At 37.8% G+C, this 21,597-nt stretch overlaps 2 protein-coding genes, 1 long non-coding RNA gene and 1 pseudogene across 3 annotated transcripts; 3 read left to right on the forward strand and 1 right to left on the reverse strand.

Annotated features, from left to right (window-relative positions):
* Positions 1-316: 316 nt before the first annotated feature.
* On the forward strand, positions 317-4,513 carry LOC110687220 (G-type lectin S-receptor-like serine/threonine-protein kinase At1g11330). Its single transcript, XM_021863836.1, has 6 exons — positions 317-2,426; positions 2,565-2,887; positions 2,975-3,185; positions 3,366-3,603; positions 3,705-3,855; positions 3,957-4,513. The coding sequence occupies exons 1-6, from the start codon at positions 1,136-1,138 to the stop codon at positions 4,263-4,265; spliced, it is 2,523 nt and encodes an 840-aa protein (XP_021719528.1). The 5' UTR covers positions 317-1,135; the 3' UTR covers positions 4,266-4,513.
* Positions 4,514-5,493: 980 nt separating this feature from the next.
* LOC110687228 (G-type lectin S-receptor-like serine/threonine-protein kinase At1g11330) lies at positions 5,494-10,796 on the forward strand. The gene is made up of 6 exons (XM_021863846.1): positions 5,494-7,408; positions 7,661-7,959; positions 8,044-8,254; positions 8,439-8,676; positions 8,762-8,912; positions 9,044-10,796. Exons 1-6 carry the CDS (start codon positions 6,118-6,120, stop codon positions 9,350-9,352), a joined length of 2,499 nt encoding a protein of 832 aa, XP_021719538.1. The 5' UTR covers positions 5,494-6,117; the 3' UTR covers positions 9,353-10,796.
* On the reverse strand, positions 7,321-16,610 carry LOC110687230. The gene is made up of 4 exons (XR_002504396.1): positions 16,101-16,610; positions 10,972-11,196; positions 7,551-7,594; positions 7,321-7,457 (listed from the first exon to the last, which is right to left on the reverse strand). It is a non-coding gene; the product is annotated as an uncharacterized LOC110687230 (long non-coding RNA).
* Positions 11,209-15,650, forward strand: LOC110687229 (annotated as a pseudogene).
* Positions 16,611-21,597: the final 4,987 nt, after the last annotated feature.

Below are 21,597 nucleotides of genomic sequence, written 5' to 3' on the forward strand. Positions count from 1 at the left end.
TACTCCATAATTCATATTACAAAAGTTGTATCATGTGGACTTTCTAGTTTCCATCGTAAGATCATCATCTTTTTATCTAGCTAAATAGGTTAATATGAAATGATTCATATTTGTTTATTTAAACTAAGGAAAACGCCCTGTCAAGTTAGAAACTCACACATGTCTATTCAACCCGAGTTAATAGGCAAGGTCGCTTAAAAGTGGTGGGAAAGTGTAAGAAAAACATCACCTCCAAAACGGTTCCTTGTAAGGTCCATATAATTTCAAGATGAAATGCATAATTTTCCACTAGGCAAGTATTCATTATGTATATAGGTCTAATAATTCGCCATATTAGGCATCTAAAACTTCGTTACAAATTGCGATCAGATTGGGAAAGAGATTTGATTGCGACTATATAATCATCGAGTCAGATTGCCAAACTGCAGTAAACAGGATTTCAAAGGGAGTCACGCACCTTACCGAACTGGACCGTATTGTGTAATGCAATGGCACAGGGATCTCAATTTCAATTCGTGGTCTTCAATGGCAGCATGTGAGCGTGAAGGCAATGAAGTAGCTCATAATTTAGCTTGTTTTCTTCCTTTTGGTGTAGAGCAAATTTGAGAAAGTTGTGTCCCAACTAATGTCGTTCCGTATGTACTCATGGATGCTCTTGCTATTTAATCTTGCTCCCTTTCAAAAAAAAAAAAAAAACTTCGTTACAAATGGTATGACAAGTATGACAAGGAGTACCAATTATAACAATACATATACTTTGATCATTAATATATTTGATTTTAGATGAGTAAAAATCATAAAAGTTTATATCTTAAAGATACATATCAAGATTTTTCTATAACGCAATCATCTAACAATACGGCCAGTCAAACTTTGGAAATATTTTAATCTACTCGTCATAGTCGTCAGTCAATACAAACCTTAACAACAGCACCAAGACACTAGAAGTCTAGAACATCCATTAGTTTAAAGCACTCATAAGTTCACGTGTTTCACTCAAAGACCTAAAACCAAAAAGCTCTCAATTTCTGAGGAAAAAAAACACACACACACACACCCAACTTAATTGAAAGCCCTTTTATTATCTCTAAATTGCCAAATGTAATAATACATGATATAATCAATTGAGCAAAGAATGATACCTACTTTTGCATTAATTCTATACATTCTTCTTTTCAGTTCTAAAATCTGCTCTGCAATTGACAGTATTACACCAACCCAATTCCTAAAAGACTCAGAATCAATACTTTCTAAAAATAGCATTTTCAAGCTAGGATTTTTCAGCCCTCAAAACTCTTCCAATCGTTATGTTGGAATCTGGTATAATCACCCTTCTAAATTGGAAGTTGTATGGGTAGCTAACAGGAACAGTCCCCTCACTGATACTTCTGGTGTACTTAAGATATCACTCGACGGAAATCTGCAAGTCTCTAATGCAAGGAATCAGACTGTTTGGTCATCCAATGTCACTTATCCTACAGCCGGTTTCGTAGCAGCTCAACTTCAAGATTCCGGGAACCTTGTTATCCAAGGATTCCCGAACAACACGAGTCGTGGGAATGAGACGATCATGTGGCAGAGTTTTCAGCATCCTGCAGACTCAGTCTTACCAAATATGAGGTTCATTCTTAACAATAATTCTGAATTCAGGAAAGTCCTGCAGGCTTGGAAAAGTCCTTCAGATCCATCAGTTGGAAGGTACTCAGTTGGTACTAACTCTTTAGGTGTTTTTCAGATTATCATCTGGGATGGGGATCGCCCTTATTGGCGAAGTGGACCTTGGAATGGAAACATTTTCATGGGAACAAGATATCATAATACTGGTTATGGTAATATACTCATTAACACCGGGTCATTCGCACAGGAGGAAGTAGGAGGGATGCTTTCTCTGGTTTTTACAGGTGCGAATGAGACTTTGTTACCTCGTTATGTAATAACCGATCAAGGGATATTAGCTGAAAGGTGGTGGGATGATAGCAAGAAAAACTGGGGAATTGCGTGGCATGCCCCGGAAAATGTATGTGATACTTATGGTATGTGTGGAGAATTTGGAAACTGCAATCCGCAGACTAAACCTATCTGCAGCTGCTTGAAAGGGTTTGTGCCAAAAAGCGCAGAAGAATGGAGGAGAGGAAATTGGACAAGTGGGTGTGTAAGAAGAAAGAAGTTGCAATGTGGGATTCAAGGGGGAAAAGAAGATGGGTTTCAGAGGTTAAAGATGATGAAAGTGCCAGATAATGCTGAATGGATTGTAGGTCTGAATCCAGATCAGTGCAGAACCACCTGCCTGGCAAACTGCTCTTGTTTGGCTTATACACATGATACTGGTACTGGATGTATGAGATGGAGCGAGAACTTGATTGACATAGAGGACCTTTCGCCTGGAGGGGTGGACCTATTCATTCGGCTTGAACAATCAGAGCTAAGTAAGTTAATCATACCTCTTTGAAATTTTGAATGCTCGACTCTTTGGGATATACTATGCTTCTCAATTCTCATCTTCCCACCTAGTAAAAAAGATCATGTTAGTATGCATATGTAAAATAATTTCCTCTGCTTTGCAGGTACTAGTAAGAGAAGGATAGCAATCATAGCTGTGTGTGTGACTTTAGGAACAGCAGTGATTGCCACTATCATATACTTCCTGTTCAAATGGAGAGCTCGGGAAAAGGATAAACACACATCGGATAGATATAGCAAATCCAAATCAATACCAGAGAAGAAAGCTGGGAAGAAAGCAGCAACAGATTCATATTTATTCAGAGACAAAACCCAAGTTATGATTGAAGACTTACAAGTGTCAAAACTTGAAGATCTGATCATAGCAACAGACAGCTTCAGTGAGAGCAACTTGCTCGGTAAGGGTGGTTTTGGCCAAGTATACAAGGTAAGAATGGGTTCAATTCGAACATGGTTCTATGTAGTCTAAAATGCAACAAAACTTAGCAGGAGATAATCTGATGTTTGTTTACAGGGTAAACTTGAAAATGGTCAAGAAATAGCAGTAAAAAGGCTTTCAAGAGCATCAGGGCAAGGTGTAGAAGAATTCATGAACGAAGTTGAATTGATTTCAAAACTTCAGCACCGGAATCTAGTCAAACTGCTGGGATGTTGTGTTGAAGGGGAAGAGAAAATGCTGATATATGAGTACATGCCAAATAAAAGCTTGGATGCTTTTCTTTTTGGTTAGTATCAGAGCAAATTCCAGTCTAACATAGTCTTCAACACCTGAAACTCACAAATTGATTTCTAACAGTGCTATCTATAATATAGCATACTATCAGAAATTTGAAAATCACAATATAATTTTTATTTATTTCCTCCTTTTCTTTATTTTGTGGCTTGTTCTGGCACCAATTGTGCAGATCCACAGAAGCAGGAGCTTTCGCAGTGGCAGAAACGCTTCAACATTATACAAGGGATTTGTCGCGGACTACTTTACCTTCACAGAGATTCCAGATTAAAAATTATTCATAGAGATCTAAAACCAAGTAACATTTTACTTGATCAAGAACTGAACCCAAAAATTTCAGACTTTGGCATGGCTAGGATTTTTGGTGGTAACCAGGATCAAGCTAGTACTCAGAGGGTAGTCGGAACATAGTAAGTACTCAGCATTTTTCTCACCTATATATCGAGCCAAAGACGTAGTCATGCTATTTTATCAACATGCTATCTGATACCATTTTCAATCAACATGACAGCGGATACATGTCTCCAGAGTATGCAATGGAAGGACACTTTTCCGAAAAATCTGATGTATTCAGCTTTGGGGTGTTATTACTGGAGATAGTAAGTGGAAAAAAGAACAGCAGTTTTTGGTATCAAGAAGATTTTTTAAGTCTCTTGGGATATGTAAGTTATCCTAGACAGCAAGTTCAAACTTCATAGTAACTTTACTTCAAATTTGTACTTCTAATTCTAAATTCTAATGACTATGCACACGATGTTTTCAGACTTGGAAATTGTGGAATGAGAACACTATCGAAACACTGATAGATCCATCGATTTCAAGTCCAGACTTCCAAGAGGAGATTCTAAGGTGCATACATGTAGGGCTATTGTGTGTGCAAGAGATTGCTAGAGATAGACCAAACACTTCAGTGGTTATGTCCATGCTTGTCAGAGACATTATGGATCTTCCCAGTCCAAAAGCACCCGGATATACACAACGCCAGATATCAGCTGATACCGGTTCATCTCAAATCACAGACGAAACTTCTTCTACGAATCATGTTACAATTACAACTTTGACTGCCCGATAGCACAATTATGTATGAAGAATGTAATGAACCCTCCACATTCTTATTTTAGGATGAGCAATTGAAAATATGAATCAATTACTATGATTTCAATAGGTCAGCAAAATGATGACCGATACATCTCTTAAACTTAAGAGTCATATACTCATGTTTGTAACTCTATCAGTCACTTTGATCAAAAAGGAGAAAGTAGCTTGTAAAAATTTTTAAAATAGTACTATAAACTCAGGAAAACAGCACTATTAAAAATAGCTTACTTTGGAAAATATGGTTCAAAGAATAATAATATAATATGGCTAATACTAGCTCTAAAAGGCTTTCCACTTCCCTAAATTGAATTCTGCTGAATTCAGGAAAAGATAAAAAGACATTTGAACTGGGACACACTGAAAAGCTGGGGAAATCATCCAAAATGCAAACCAAATTTTCTGATCCAAAAATTTAATCAAATAAAAATTCGATATGACCAACAAAAAAAATGTTGTAGGCCTTGTAGCTAAGAAAATGCATGAATAGAGAAGCTATAAATTTACATTATTATAGTTAAAATGTTTCAAACAACTCCGGTTCAGCTCCTAAATCAATGACTGCGAACTAATTGGTTCTAATTCGAACATAGTTCTTTATTCGTGAATGTGAGAGTGAAGTACTTATAATTAAATTATATAACAAATTCAAGGGACAACCTATATACAAATTGGACAAACTTTAAGAGAAGGACATAATCTACATTCTGAGGTTGCTCCACTAAAATAATTGATGGAATTTTTATTCCTACAAATCCGGGGTGTAATCAAGCCAACCAATTTAAATTAATTCCATTGTTGACTCTGTGGGATCATCATTGATGCTGACAGAATAATCCTTATGGTCAAATGAGAGGACTCGAGCATAATGGTGATTATTATTACTTAGGTACTAATCAGATTCTAGCCACTTTTCCAAGTAGTTTCCTTTTCACATTTTACTATTTTGAGTCATACTAACTGAAGTTTTAGGATATAGACTGTCATTTCATGACAAATATAGTAATTCCCCTGATAAGTACTCCCTTCGTCCCTTATTTTTTGCCCCATTGCAATTTCATGGGTCAAAGTTATAAAACTTTGACCATAAATTCTCAATAATGTATAAGTGATAATATATTCATGTGGGGTCTTGTTAGAATCATCTCATTGTATATTTTATTAATATCAAACTTTTATAGTTTTTATGCGTATAGAAATTAAGATATATAAGTTTGAACACGCGTCTTGAAGACCGTGAAAAGTCAAATGAGGCAAAAAAAATAAAGGACAAAGAGAGTAAAGTTTATACAATAATCAACATAATTAGATTAGAGAGAATTGCAAGGGAGTAGTAGCTAATTAGCTCATACCTGTAAAAGATATCGAGAAAGTACTCGAGAGAAGCTAATAAGGCGGCAGATTAATTAGACGGCATAAGTCTGGAGTTGGCTACCAAACGACTAGCTACCAAACGACTAGTCGATTACTCGGTGAGACCTTAAAACACTTCTTAAGCACTTCTTATTATTAATCATTTTTATTCTAAAGCAACTTAAGTAGTTAAGTTCATTAGCTTCCTGCCAAACCTTAATCCATTCAAAGCACATGTCAAAGCTGACAACCAGGTCAAAACTCCCAAATATGAAAATATGAACCAAATTACAACCATGTCGGCATGTCCATATGTTTTCAACGGCAAGTTCTAGACCTCACAATGCGAAGACTAGCATACATGTGGTGCTAGACAAAGAGAAGACTTGTGCTTCAACCCTTCAAGATATTTATACAATTAGCCAAGATCAAACCATATGATTCCCATGTAACTTCGATTTTTAATAATAAAAAAAATGATTCAAATTTATTCATTTCTTATTTACATATTACCACTTGGTTTAGAATTATGCTCAGCCATAAGCAGCATAACACCAACACAGTTCCTAAAAGACCCAGACACAATAGTCTCCAACAATAATTTATTTAGGCTGGGGTTTTTCAGCCCCACTAATTCGACAAATCGCTACGTTGGTATCTGGTATAATCTCCCTTCAGTAAAGGAAGTTATATGGGTAGCTAACAGGAACAGTCCTCTAACTGATTCTAATGGAGTGCTTAGATTATCAGTTGATGGGAATTTGCAAGTTGAGAATTCAAGAAATGTGACACTTTGGTCTTCAAATGTCACTCGTCCTGCCACAAAATTCTCGGTTGCTCAACTTTCGGATTCTGGGAGCCTTCTTGTCCAAGGATTTCCATCCAATGCAACCCGTGAAAATGGGACGATCATATGGCAGAGCTTTGAGCACCCTGCAGATTCAGTTTTACCAAACATGAGGTTCATCCTTACCCCAGATTCTGATTTGAGGCGGGTCTTGCAAGCTTGGAAAAGCTCTTCAGACCCATCAAATGGAAGATTCTCAATTGGCACTAATTCCTTAGGCCTATTCCAAATCATTATCTGGGATGGAGATCGTCCACATTGGCGAAGTGGTCCTTGGAATGGCAACATTTTTATAGGGACAAGATACCATAACACTGGCTATGGTAATATCTTGGTCAATACCGGGTCATTCACACAAGAAACAGTTGGTGGAATGCTTTCCCTGGTATTTGCTGGTGCAAATGAGACTTTGATGTCACATTATGCAATAACTTATCAGGGAATAATAGCTCAAAGATGGTGGGATGATAGCAATAAGAATTGGGGGATCTCATGGAAGGCTCCAGATAACGTGTGTGATATTTATGGGAAATGTGGGGAATTCGGCAGCTGCAGACCTTACCATTCCCCAATCTGCAGTTGTTTGAAAGGTTTTGAACCTAAAAACGAAGAGGAATGGAAGAGAGGAAATTGGTCGAGTGGGTGTGCAAGAAGAAAGCAACTGCAATGTGGTCTAGCAGGAAGCAAACAAGATGGGTTTCTGAGATTAAAGATGATGAAAGTGCCAGAAAATGCTGAATTGATTACGGGATTGAACATAGATCAGTGCAGAAGTGCATGCCTTACAAATTGCTCTTGTTTGGCTTATGCATATGATACCCAGATCACATGTTTGACATGGAGTGGAAACTTAATTGATGTCGCAGACCTTTCCCCTGGCGGGGTTGATCTCTACCTTCGGCTAGCGCAATCTGAGCTAAGTAAGCTGGCAACTCCAGACACATTTACTTCAATTTCTTGCTTCACTACCTTTATTCATGAAAAAAAATTAAGATACATTTTTGGGTCACTCTAAAACAGTTTTGCTACTAGTTTAGCTTGATTAGGAGATGGGATCCATACCTGATACCTAGTTGTTATTGCATAGGATTTGCATCACCTTTAGCCTAAAAGTCAAAAAGAACAAAGACGGTTAGTATAATAATAAAAAATAAAATTCTTCTGATTTGCAGGTAATAATATAAACATCAAAGCAATAGTTGCAGCCAGTGTAATTTCAGGAACAGCAGCAGTTGCTGCCATCATATGGTTCCTTTGGAGGAGATCTCAATCGAAAGGCAAAGCGCCGCCTTTACCAGTCAAGAGAGTTGAGAGAAGCCAAGCAACACCTAACCCACATGTGTTTAGAGACAAAAGCCAAGTTGTGATTGAAGACTTGCAAATATTAGAATTTGACAAGTTGGCTGAGGCAACAGACAGCTTCCATGAGTATAATTTGCTCGGAGCTGGTGGATTTGGGCAAGTATACAAAGTAAGAAGTTTTCCAGAGTAATACTAGTAGTCCTTAATTAATGAAGCCAAAAACCTGAAAATTTAGGTGCTCTGTTTGTTACAGGGAAAACTAGAAGACGGACAGGAAATAGCAGTAAAGCGACTGTCAAGAGCATCTGGACAAGGTGCAGAAGAGTTTATGAATGAGGTTGCATTGATTTCAAAACTTCAACACCGCAATCTAGTGAAACTGCTGGGATGCTGTGTTGAAGGAGAGGAGAAAATGCTGATATATGAGTACATGCCAAATAAAAGCTTGGATGCATTTCTATTTGGTTGGTCTCTATCATTATAAGTTTATAACAGCACCTCAACATTGACAGAAACTCAAAGCATAAATTTAAAGGCTGGTTAAATAGACAAGTGCAGTACTTAGTTTCATATTAAGTAAACAAATAAATAACCTTAGTAATATTTCAATACATATTTATTATTTTCATTTCGAGTTCTCTTGAGCAGATCCAGAAAAGCGCAAGTCTTTAGACTGGCAAAAATGCTTCAACATTATAGAAGGGGTATGCCGAGGCCTACTTTACCTTCACAGAGATTCCAGATTAAAAATTATCCACAGAGACCTCAAAGCAAGCAATATTTTGCTGGATAAAGACCACAATCCAAAAATTTCAGACTTTGGCATGGCCAGAATTTTCGGGGGTAACCAAGATCAAGCTAGTACTCAAAGAGTTGTAGGAACATAGTAAGTACCCTGCTATTTGCTATTATATTCAGCCAAACAAAAGCTAGGTTTGCTAATCTAACAGCACTGTTTATATTCAATACAGTGGTTACATGTCTCCAGAGTATGCAATGGAAGGACACTTCTCTGAAAAATCAGATGTATTCAGCCTCGGAGTGTTACTGATTGAGATAGTAAGCGGAAAAAAGAATAACAACTTCTGGTATCAAGAAGACTCCCTGAGTCTCTTAGGATATGTAAGTTGCTTTTCACCTTGAAAAAAATAAGACACAGATAAGGGCCAACAAGTTCAGAATCCAAGATATATTCGAACTTTTCATTTAACTTTAAGCATAGTTAGCTAAGATTGCTGAAATGACAATTGCAGGCCTGGAAATTGTGGAGAGAGGACAATATCATTTTATTGATCGACCCGTTGATAACTGGTGCACCCTTTCAGGCTGAGATAGTAAGATGTATACATGTGGGGCTATTGTGTGTGCAAGAACTTGCCAAAGACAGGCCAAACATGCCAACCGTCATCTCCATGCTTTTAAGTGATATAACAGATCTTCCAAATCCAAAACCACCAGGGTTTGTTCAACGCCAGCTATCGTCTGATACAGGCTCACATCAGATCGCTGAACAAACTTCTTCCACAAATTATGTTACTGTGACATCTTTGGCTGCTCGATAGTATATCTATTTTTCTCTTTATAAAATTGAATCAACTGTCCTTTTCTGGGATGCATAACTAGAAATGAGAATAACCCTTTTTTACTGACTGTCCTACTTATCATACTAAGCATCAAAATTTTATTCTGAATATCTTCCTTTTTGTTTTATTCAGCACCATGCAAAAGCGCATGATTAGTCACATAACAAGGTTATCACTTATCAGTATAAACTAGTGATCAAAATTTTCATCTTTAAAGTGCCAATATTTTTCCTAATTACTTGATTTGATTAACACTTATGACTAACACTGGAACATACAAAAATAATGACTTCAATTTCACATTTTGGTCAGGACTTCTATTTTTTTTGGTCTAGACTTTGCAAAGGATGTGACCTGGATATCACTCATGAATCACATCTATTACTAGACTTTGGGAGTTGATTCCTAATTCAGTAAACTAAGAGTGAAAGGTAAGAATCAAAACATCATATGATTCATATGAGTCATATGACTATTATGATGGTTCCATCTCTGAAGGCTCCCCTCTTTCCTGAATTTTGCTACTAATTCAAGACGCAAAAAATGCCAGAAACCAAGCAAACAGAGCAAATTTTCATCAAATTTCAAGTAGAAAAACAAATGATTCACATATATCAACACGACAACAACTAAAATAAAAAAGAAAAGAGACATCCAAAAGGTACATGTGCGTAAATAAAGAAATTAATTGCAACTCCCTTTAATTAGAATTTATTGACTTGTACACTATTTTAAAATGTCTGAAAAAAGTTCTCACCTTTCTTAAAAATAATAATGATTCACGATCAGATTTCATAATATGCAACACCTAAATTTAGTGACTAGGATAGATAGAATTGAAACTCGAGACGCAACTAGAACTCCTTTTTAATTATTTTTTTTTTTTCTTTTTTTTTGGTTCTACCCGCTGTAGACCTGTAAACCAGGGAAAATTCCAAAATAAAAGAGAGAGAGAAAGAGAGTAAAAAATGAATGTGGGAAAGAAAAATGGTGGATAAATTCTAAGTCTCTAAGGTAAAGTGAGTAAGTCAAACCCAAAAAATTGTGTAAGATAATCAGAATAGGTAAAATTAGAAATAAATAAATCAATGACAAATGAACAAAAGGAGCAGCATAAAAGTTCTTTTTATAAAATCAAGTCACAGTCTTAATTATGAGAGGCTATGAGGCTTATGACATAGTAACTAATATTTCTGCATGGAGATAGAATTTCTCAATCTAGAAAGGATGCAAAACTTGGCAAAGTCCATATAGAATTTGTCAGTCAACGTTATCATAGATATAGAAAACTAAACCTTACATTTGATATTAGTTATTCACATTGTCTCAACTCCACATAATTAAGGATAAGACATGATTTCACATAACGACTCTTAACCATATTTGATTTACTATTCAATTCTCCCATCCTAATTTGAGATGAACAATCCAATCATAAATCATTACTATGATAAGAAATGCGACGATTTTTTTCAAACATTCTAAAATAATATATATATATATATATATATATATATATATATATATATATATATATATATAGATGAGGGCATATGATTTACAACAAATAATGCACAAAACTAATTGTAGCCACATACCTTGTTTGATTTGTTTGTCTGTTTTTTTTTTTTTTTGGATTCTGGCAGGCTGCATCAGTTTTCATTTCATTTGCATCATCTTGAAGAATTCTCGCTTGATAATTCTTCATACCTTTATTAAAACAATAAGGCGGCCCACCACTTAATGTGACAAGAAAAGTCAAGATCTTTGACCCTTTATGTATAAATATCTGCACTGGTTATTAGCTCTTGGTTAATTTAAATCTGCAACACGAGCAAGAGATATCATCAGCTTTTCTTTCCTTAGCACCAACTAGGATTTCAGAGTAAACCATCCTACACATGAATAAAAACAATGCCATCTATTTATGTACTACTTCTCTTTTCTTACTTCAGCATACAAATTTCCACAGCTAATGACAGAATTACAATGAAAAAGTTCATTCATGATGGAGAAACCATAATATCCGGTGATGGTACTTTCAAGCTGGCCCTTTTCAGCCCACCAAACTCTACAGATCGCTATGTCGGCATCTGGTACAACAAAGTTTCAGTGATGAATGTTGTTTGGGTTGCAAACAGAAACAACCCGCTAAATGACTCTTCAGGTGTATTCAAGATCACAGAGGACGGCAATCTAAAGGTGTTGAATGGTCAGAAAGAGATCCTATGGCAGTCAAATGTCACACATAGGGCCACTAATTTGTCAAAAGCTCAGCTTTAAGATTCTGGAAACTTGGTATTACTCAGTTCTAATAGTACAATATTATGGCAAAGTTTTGTTCACCCCACCAACACTATGTTTCCAAAAATGAGTACGACTTTCAACAAAGAAACCTATAGAAATCCTCTTTTACAATCTTGGAGAAGCCCATCGGATCCTTCTGTAGGAAGGTTCTCTCTTCGCCTTGATTCTGTTGTTCTCCCTGAGTTTATTATAGGGAACAATGATCACCCATATTGGAGAAGCGGGCCTTGGAATGGTAACATGTTTATTGGAATACAGGTTAATTACCCTGACTTCCATAGTCATGGATTGAGTGTTCAAAATGATGGCCAGGGAACCATTACAGTGGTGTATTCAAACCCCGATAATTCGTTGTCAAACATGGAATTAGACTACCAAGGAAATTTTATCCAACAGTACTGGGATGATACTAATGGCAGTTGGAAAGTTTAGTGGCAGACCCCAGAAAAAGAGTGTGGCTTTTACGGAAAGTGTGGAGAATTTGGAAGCTGCAATTCTCTCCAATTTCCAGTTTGTAAATGTTTGAAGGGCTTTCACCCAAAGAACTGAGAAGAGTGGGACAAAGGAATCTGGAGTAGCGGGTGTACACGAAGGACGCAGCTTCAATGTGGAGTAAAAGGTGCAAAAGATGATGTGTTTTTAAGGCTAAAGATGATGAAAGTGCCAGCAAATACTGAGTGATCACCAGGATTAGATGAAAGCAGGTGCAGAAGCCACTGCTTGAGAAATTGTTCATGCTTAGCTTATGCGTATGACATTGGTGTGGGGTGTATGTCTTGGGGCAGAAACTTGATAGACACACAAGAGTTTTCCACTAGTGGGGCGGATCTTTACCATTGTCTGGCGTCCTCAGAGCTAGGTAGGAAAACTTTTTCTATTAGGTCCAGTTCTTTTAACAAAAATATTTACTGATCAATTTAAAATTTGCTAATTCAAAAAGTTTCTTAATTTTCAGAAATAACCTGCTTTTTAAAAAAATTTTACTGATGAAAAGTTACAGTTTCTCTAGCATTTTTCTTCTTTCATGCAGTAGGAAATGAAGCTAAATTCACTCATGCAGACACATTCATTCTTGTTTTCAGGTAATAACAGTAAAATAAAAACAATTATAGCAGTAACAGGAGCTTCAGTGACTGCCACCCTTGTAGCTATTGTATACTTCTTGTGTAAGAGGAAGTCTAAACAAGGTAACATTCATTATAAAGTTAAATTCTATCGTTGACACAAACCATCATTCCACGAAGAACAGAGTTAAATATGTTCCAAATTGATATCATACTTAGCCAATAACCAACATATGAGATGCAATCAATTATTTTTACATGGCTCAGCATTAAAAAAAAAGAAGTAAATATGCAGCTGATGGAAAGATGATAGATATATAATGAACACAACATACTCCATATATAATAATAAAATATCAATACGCAAAGATTTCAAATATCTCATAATTATATTGTATAAATTATGGAGTATCTATACCATACAGACATGCATAACTGACTTGGAAGCCTTAAGGCAGATGACACCTCTTTTCTTCTGTTATTTCTGTTCTGAACTATAAGTTCTGAAATTTAACATGCATCAGGAAAGAAAACTGAAAACTATAAAGCATTGTTGAACATGCTTGGCAACAATAAAGCTCTAGTCAACCTCGAAGAGCTATCATTCTTTGAGTTTAGAAAGCTGGCTACAGCAACAGACAACTTTCAGGAAAGCAACAAGCTAGGAGAAGGTGGTTTTGGCCAAGTGTTTAGGGTAATATGCTTGGAAGATTAATTCTTTTGTTCTTTACTACTTACACAGATGTATGAAAGAGAAATTTAAAAGTCAAAAATCCATTTACAGGGAAAATTGGCAGATGGTCAAGAAATAGCTGTAAAAAGACTATCACAAAATTCTCGCCAGGGTCTGGAAGAGTTTCTGAATGAAGCAGCAGTTATTTCTAAGCTCCAGCATCGGAATCTCGTCAAACTTCTAGGTTGCTGTGTTGAAGAAGAAGAGAAAATATTGATATACGAATACATGCCAAACAAAAGCTTGGACTCTTTTCTGTTTGGTCAGTTACAAAGTATTACAGTAGCAGTTAATTTCCCCCAAAGGATTTAACTTTTACTCCAAGAAAGCAATCAGTTTTTTTCTTACAAAAAAATTATTTTAGAAAAAAACAGTAGATCATTAATCTAATACATGTGAGTTTTGTTTGGTTAAACTACGCAGATCCACGAAAACAAGAACTTCTAGACTAGAAGACACGCTTCAAAATCATTGGAGGAGTATGCCGAGGCCTCCTTTACCTTCACCGGGACTCCACACTAAAAGTTATTCATCGAGATATAAAAGTCAGCAATATATTGCTTGATGAAGACTTAAATCCAAAAATTGCAGACTTTGGTATGGCAAGGATCTTTGGAAGCAACCAAGATCAAGCCAATACAAGAAGAATAGTTGGAACATAGTTAGTACTGTCATTTTTTTATTTTTTTTTACTAGAAGCATTTATATTGGTAGAACTAATAAATGACTACTAATATTGATTTTATTTTTGTAAATCATTCAGTGGTTACATGCCTCCTGAATACGCAATGGAAGGTCGTTTTTCTGAAAAGTCAGATGTTTTGAGCCTCGGAGTATTGCTATTGGAGATTGTGAGTGGAAAAAGGAATAGCAGCTTTTGGGATATGAGGAAAAGTCCTTGAGCCTCTTAGGCTATGTAAGTACAGCAAACCAGAGACAAATCATGTTACTGATTGACTCAGCGATACTTAGTGACCCGTGCTTTCATGAAGAAATCTTAAGGTGCATACATGTAGCCCTTTTGTGAGTACAACAATTCCCAAGAGACAGGCCAGATATTACTGCGGTTATCTCCATGATTCAAAGTAATATACCAAATCTACCAAGTCCAAAGTAGCCTGGATTCACTCTTAGCCAATTCCATACAGATCAAGGGTCATCTCAACAAGGGAATGGAAATGGCTCTAATAATGTTTCCATCACGACTGTAAGTACTCGATAATCCACATATGCCAACATAAACACCAATTTTGCTGGCGCGTATAACAGGTACAGTGTGTTGTCATGATTGTTTAAAGGTTAGACTCTTTAGCATACACATCTTGATGCGTAACTTGACTGATGATGATTCAATCATCAATCATGGACTTACAAAGAGGTTCTCTTTTAAACTGTAAGGGCAAGCCAGCAAGCCAGGAAATACATCAAACCGTCCCCTACCACAAACTAAAGCCCACGAGTTATGTTAGGTTTGTGGCATCACCATCAAATAGAATGTGTCGTGTGTATTTGACACTACCTCCCTTCTTTATTGACATGTTTTAAGGTAAGTCTTGTTCACATACTAGTGATATTTAGGGTTGTCAATAAAACTACCACCGAAGCTTATGATAAACTCTTACTATCCTTATCATCTTAATCTCTCTTTTAGTAGCTTTTCCATCTTATAGAACATTTTTAAGGCACTTTGTCTTTTTCCGATATTAGCAACGTTTATTTCATTATTAACTACGTCATAATCTCTCGACTAAACAACTCCCATCGCAGATACCCCAATTCAACCTTATTGGGCCAGCCCTTTGGGAGGGGGAGGGGAAAGGGACAAGGCAATCCCCACCCCTAAAGTGGACAAATTCCTTACAGCTAGACCTAGTACTATTTGGATTTCAGTTTTCGCTACACATCATTAAAAGAAATTATTTAGTACTTACTAAACCTGTTGCATATGATACATCATTGTATCCACATTTTTTACTATATACAATACATTGTCATATTCAATTGCCAAGATAACATCACTTCATAGAAACTAAAGCAAGTAGTTAAAAGTCTTGGCCATGTAATCTCCTTGACTAACAACCAAAACCAATCTATATTTTGTGATAGTATACTCAATAATTACAACTGTAAAATAAAAGAGTACACAAATATGTAAATTGTACACTAAAATCATTTTGATTATATATTATTTTTTCGATATATATATATCACGAAAGTGCCACTTGATTGACTAACTTCGTCAATCACCAATATCAATCAGCAGTTTCTTCAATTTGTGTACAATTATATGAAAGGAGCTAATTTTAAAAAGTAAATTAAAAAAAAAAACGGCTAAAATTCTTCAGCGATATCATATTAATTTTTAGCAATCGTTAAAGATGAAGCCAAAAATTAGTTGTAAAAGCAATTAAACAAAGTACTAATTATAGAAAAATGGAACAAATACAGCATAAAATCAAAGGTAACAACCTAATTTTGACTAAATTATTCAGAATTTCACATTAAACATACGATAAAACAAACAATTGAAATTAAATAAGTAAATAAAAATTAAAAAAAAAAAAAAAAAGAGGCAAAATTTTACAGAAGATGAGATCAAAAGTAAGAGAAATTAGAGAAGAACCTGATACGAAGAGGCATTTGTCTCAAAGTAAAGTTGATTTGCCGGAAAGAATGCATTTAGGTTTCCGGCGAGTAATTCGGCGCCGCTTTTAGGTTTTCCGATTTCTGAATGATTCGCAGAGATAGAGAAAGAGGGGTGTCTGAGTTACTGGTTGTGTGAAAATTAAGTGCGAAATAATAACCAACTTAAATCGGCTTATCACAATTTGCGGGAAAATTGATTTCAATTTCTTTGGACAATGTTATTTGCAAATGGAAATGGTGCTAAAATTAGTTTTTTTTTTTTTCTCTCTCTCTCTCTCTTCACTAGTAATGGGAGCAAGCCCGGTTTATTCTCTGATAAACGGAATACTCCTTCTGTTTCTGATTAATTGCAACACTTTTATTTTTCATCCGTGTATAACCCTCACTTAGCCTTTACCTTGTTTTTTTCATCAATTATGTGTCTAGCTTAATGCTGCGAGTAATCCAAAACGAAGGAGATATGTAAATCAAATAACAAATTTGTAATATTTAGATAAAACCGGTAACACCATTAGTAGGGGTGGGACATCGGTCTGGCAGTTCGGTTTGACCTCAATTTGAAACGGTTTCGGTTTGAAACGGTTCGGGTTAAAACGGTTTCATTTAGACGGCGGGTCGGTTCAGTTCGGTTTTGATTAGTCACATGTCGGTTCGGTTTCGGTTTATTTTTGTACGATTTAAATTCGGTTCGGGTCATAAACGGTTCGGTTTATAAACAGTTCGGGTCATAATCAGATCGGTTAGAAACGGGTCGCTTTAGGGGCGGATTTACTCGGGTCAATGCCGGTTCGGTTTTTAAACGGTTCGGTTAATAATGGGTCGGTTTGAAACAGGTCGGTTCAGGGGCGGGTTTACCCGGGTCAATGCCCGTTCGGTTTATAAACGGTTCGGGTCATGATCTGACCGGTTTGAAACGGATCGGTTCAGGGGCGGTTTTACCGGGTCAACGTCGGTCCGGGTTCATATCGGTTCGGGTCATGAACAGATTATTTTGAAATGGGTCGGTTCAAGGGCGGGTTTACCCGAGTTAATGCTAGTTCGATTCATATCGGTTCGGTTTATACTCGGTTTGGTGCTAAAATCGTTTGGGTTAGTTTGGTAATCGGTTAATTGGATCGGGTTGAAATCGAGTTCTAAAAAGTGGTTTTGACCAGTTAGCGCATTTTGTTTTATATCAAGTTGGGACTAATATTTCCATTTCATTAGCGGGTCGGCATAGGTTGGTGAAAAAAATAATGGATCGAGTAGAAATTGGGTTTTAAGAGATTTTTGACCGGTTAGCTATTTTCGTTTTATATAAAGTTGGGACTTCGTCACTTTATTTTCAGACGTCGGATTATATACAATTACACAAATCTTCATTTATTCAATTATTCTATATCATGTTAATATGTTATTTTTCAAGTTTGGTTATACTCTTGTTGTTGTTTATTCGATATTATCATATTAGTCTATTACAAATTTATAATGTATTAATGTATTATTGTTTCATTATTAAATATATATTATTAGGTTATCAGCTTCTTATTGGATTGTTTTAGATATCGTGTCATGACCATGTTTTGATGAGTTGCTACTTTGAATACGATAAATCGATTCAGATATCAGATTATATAGAATTACATAAATTCTCATTCATTCTATATCATGTTAATGTGTTATGTTTCAAATTTGGTTATAGTCTTGTTGTTGTTGTTTATTAAATATTAGTCTATTACAAATTTATAAGGTATTAATGTATTATTGTTTCATTATCAAATATTATCAGGCTATCAGCTTCTTGTTTTAATTGTTTTAAAGATCGCGTCATAACCATGATTTGATGAATTGGTACTTTGAATACGATAAATCGATAATTGATATTGTAATAAACTAATAATTTAATGTTACAGAACTATATTTGGATGTTTAATTAAAATCACGATTATTCAATTTCCCATTAGTCTAATAAAGTAATAATTGACAATTGTTTGTAACTATTCCATAATTTTGGTGTTAAAGTTATTGATTAGGGGATTTTTATCCACCAATCACCGTCTGACAAGTGGACCAACCAGGTTCCGCCACGTGTCCTTCACGAAGGCCAATAGGAGCCTGCCACGTGTCAATCACAGATACGTCCTCTACGGACCAATCGAGGCACGCCACGTGTCCACCCATGCCAAATGGGAAAACCGGCCAACAAGGCCCAATCCTGTCTAGAGGCCCGGTCAGCCCTAGGTTTACCCTAAACCTAGAGAGTGGCACGCTTCTCAAGACTATAAATACTTAATTAATCCTCATTAAAAGGGATCAAGCAATTGAGAGGCAATTGATCAAGCAATTAATCTCACCTGAAGAACAGAGAAGAACAGAAACATTACGGAACACTAATAACCGGCTAATCTCGCTAACAAAGCCGATTACCAACATTAAACACTCTCACCTAGAGAGGTCTTATTACTTTAATTTCCGTATTAATTACTCCTTAATCAGGTACTAACTTGACCGTTGGAGGCGGAGCTCTCAGGAGTCTCCGTTATTTTGCAGGTACAGGCGTCCGGTTCCAGTCTCGGAATTGTAACTCTCCCGCAGGACATCAGAAAACCCCGAAACATTTGGCGCCGTCTGTGGGGAGAGTACTTCAGAGATGGCATCCAAGTCTGTACCGACTCCTGAAGAGAGGCGTCCCCTAAACGACCCTCAAGTTCAGTCGGATCATGACACCGAAAGTGAATTTGAAGTGGAAACTCATACAGCTCCAGACGGGACCCTAAGGGCCCGACGTACCCGTCATACCGAAAGGAGGGAACGGGAGCATCTTCAAACAGGAAGCGAGCCAGCAGGCGCACCGCCTGCTCGGCAACAGCCGACTGATGGGTCTGCTCCCATCACAAGGAACGAACTCATGACCTTCATGAGGGACTTCAAGGGAGAGATTCAAGAGTTGATCAACAAAAAGCCGCCTGCTTCAGTCAAAGAGCAGTCGGCCAAAAAACCTTCCACTTCACTGAAGAGGAAGCCAGTTCAAGGGCGAGAGGCGACTCCTCATCCTAAATCCAAGAAGCGGGAGCCACCTGCTCTTGATTTCACAAAATTCCGTTATCCTACGGGAAATAGGAAACCGGTTCGTCATATTCAGGCGGACGGGTCAAAGCAAACGTTCACAGATGCTCGGCTACTGCTAGAGCAGAAGAAGAGTGACCGATTGTCAGAGTCGGCTTCTACTTCAAATTTTCAAGACAGTTTGCGAAATGCCTCGATGAGGCATACTCAGTCGTACCATGAGAGTCAGTCAGGCGGCACCTCCCGTCAGTCCGGCTTTCATAGTGCCCAGGCGGTACCAAACTTACCATTTGTGCCGCAACAACAGTATTTTATGCAGCCACCTCCATTTGGTGGACCTGCAGCAAAAAACGTCCAACCTATGGACTGGCAGCTACGGTTGCTTAGACTTGGTGAACAGCCGTCGGCCTTCTCCAAGGAAATTACTGAAGCCGCTCAGCCGGCCAAAGTAAAAAATGTACTAGTAGGCGCCTATGACGGCACTACTAACCCAGAAGACCATCTGATGGCATTCACCAACCTGATGTACCTTCAAGGGTTGGATGATCCCACTTGGTGCAAGTGTTTCCCAGCGACTCTCAAGGGAATCGCACAGCAATGGTTCGGCAACCTGTCGACTGGTTATGTAAACAGCTTCAGGACGCTTGCTTACTTATTTGCCTCCAACTTCGCCATGAACATCCCTGCGAAGAAAACGACCCTTGGTTTGGGAACAATTCAGCAGGGCGAGAAGGAGGGGCTTTGTTCTTACATCAGGCGGTTCAACCTGATGAGAATACAGATTCAAGGGTTACCGGATGAGGTAGCTTATACTGACTTTTTTAGAGGTCTCAAAGACGGGTCTACCTTCAAATTTGATTTAGTTCGAAAAAGGGTGGCGACTCTTCAAGAGGCCTTGATTGAAGCAGAAGCCTATATACAGGCGACTGATCTGTGTACGATAAAACAGTCGGACGGGAAAAGGTTCGACAAAAGAGAAGGACGACAGAAACAGTCGTCTAACAAAGATGAGAAAAGAAAAGAGGTCTGGGCGGTTGATTCCTCTAAACAGCCGGCCCAGAAAAAGAAAAAAGAATTCAAACCATACTCCCCAAAGTATGTGTTTAACAAGGATAACCAGTTTATCCTAAAAGAAATAAAGGGACGGTTCTCAATTGAGAAGCCGGTCCCCATGAAGGGTTCTGCAAACAACCGGAACCAAGACAAAATCTGTGCTTATCATGATGACGTTGGTCATCACACCAATGACTGCATCAGTCTCATGCGGTACCTAGACCGCTTGGCTGAGCAAGGTGATCTTGACACTTATGTCAAGAAATCTACGGGGAACACTTCCTCAAAAAAGCAGTCGGCCAAAAAGAATCAACAGGCCGACAGTTCCGATACAGATGATGCAGTCGTCTACACCATTGCAGGCGGCTTCTCAGGAGGCGGCCCCACTATTAGGGGCAACAAAGATAATATAAGGCGGTTAGATGTAAATTCCGTTCACCAAGAACGGCCGTCCAAATATACATTTCCTGAGATTGTCATCACTGAAGAGGATCTAGGAGGGGTAAGGGGGCCGCATGACGACCCTCTCGTTATTGAATGTAAAGTGGCCAACCAGAGAGTTGGCCGAATCCTCATAGATACCGGGAGCTCCTCAGATCTAATCAGCAGCAAATGTCTGTCAAAACTGAAATATCAGACGGACTGCATACATCCGGCCTCCCACCCTTTAATAGGGTTTGGAGGAGGAGTCGTCCACCCACTGGGACGAGTAGATTTACCAATTCGCCTGGGCGAAAAAGGGGAAGGACGACACATGGTAGTCCGGTTCCTAGTAGTAGAGGAACTCTCGGCCTACAACATGATTCTGGGTCGACCAACCCTGAATAATTCCAAGGCTGTTATAATCCCGTCTCTTATGCTGCTTAAGTTTGAGAGGGATAATGGAACAGTCGGCTCCCTAAGGGGAGATCAGAGGATGGCCCGAGAGTGCTATCTCTCGGATGTCAAGCCCACTGTTATGGCCACTGGGTCAAGTGGAGAAAAAACAGACCTTGACAATGTCAAGGAGAGTGCGCCTGTTCAAGAAACAGGCGACAAAAAGAGAAAGGCGTCCCAGACAGAGTCCGCAAGAAAAGCAAGAAAATAGCAATCATTGGCAGAGGAGCGGTCGGATGAGTTCCGCCCTCAGCCGGCTGGTGAGCATGCGGACCTGATCTTAGACGACTCACGTCCTGACCGAACAGTCAAAGTTGGGACGACTGCTCTGAGAAACCTTGGTGACGACTTTCACAATCTATTGAAAGAATACAAGGACATCTTTGCATTTGAATTCCATGAAATGCCAGGCATTAGTCCTGATCTGGCAGTACATAAACTCGCTGTGGATCCGAAAAAGAAGCCGGTACGGCAAAAGAAGCGGAACCATGGCGAAGAAA

This window comes from Chenopodium quinoa, unplaced genomic scaffold (genome assembly GCF_001683475.1).
Source record: "Chenopodium quinoa cultivar QQ74 unplaced genomic scaffold, ASM168347v1, whole genome shotgun sequence".
In the NCBI taxonomy this organism is placed as follows: domain Eukaryota; kingdom Viridiplantae; phylum Streptophyta; class Magnoliopsida; order Caryophyllales; family Amaranthaceae; genus Chenopodium; species Chenopodium quinoa.

Coding starts and splice junctions, on each gene's coding strand:
- LOC110687220 (XM_021863836.1), top strand. CDS start 1,136: ATGATACCTACTTTTGCATTAATTCTATACATTCTTCTTTTCAGTTCT. Junction 2,888..2,974: donor GTTTTGGCCAAGTATACAAG/GTAAGAATGGGT, acceptor GTTTGTTTACAG/GGTAAACTTGAAAATGGTCA. Junction 3,604..3,704: donor CAGAGGGTAGTCGGAACATA/GTAAGTACTCAG, acceptor TCAACATGACAG/CGGATACATGTCTCCAGAGT.
- LOC110687228 (XM_021863846.1), top strand. CDS start 6,118: ATGATTCAAATTTATTCATTTCTTATTTACATATTACCACTTGGTTTA. Junction 7,960..8,043: donor GATTTGGGCAAGTATACAAA/GTAAGAAGTTTT, acceptor TGTTTGTTACAG/GGAAAACTAGAAGACGGACA. Junction 8,677..8,761: donor CAAAGAGTTGTAGGAACATA/GTAAGTACCCTG, acceptor TATTCAATACAG/TGGTTACATGTCTCCAGAGT.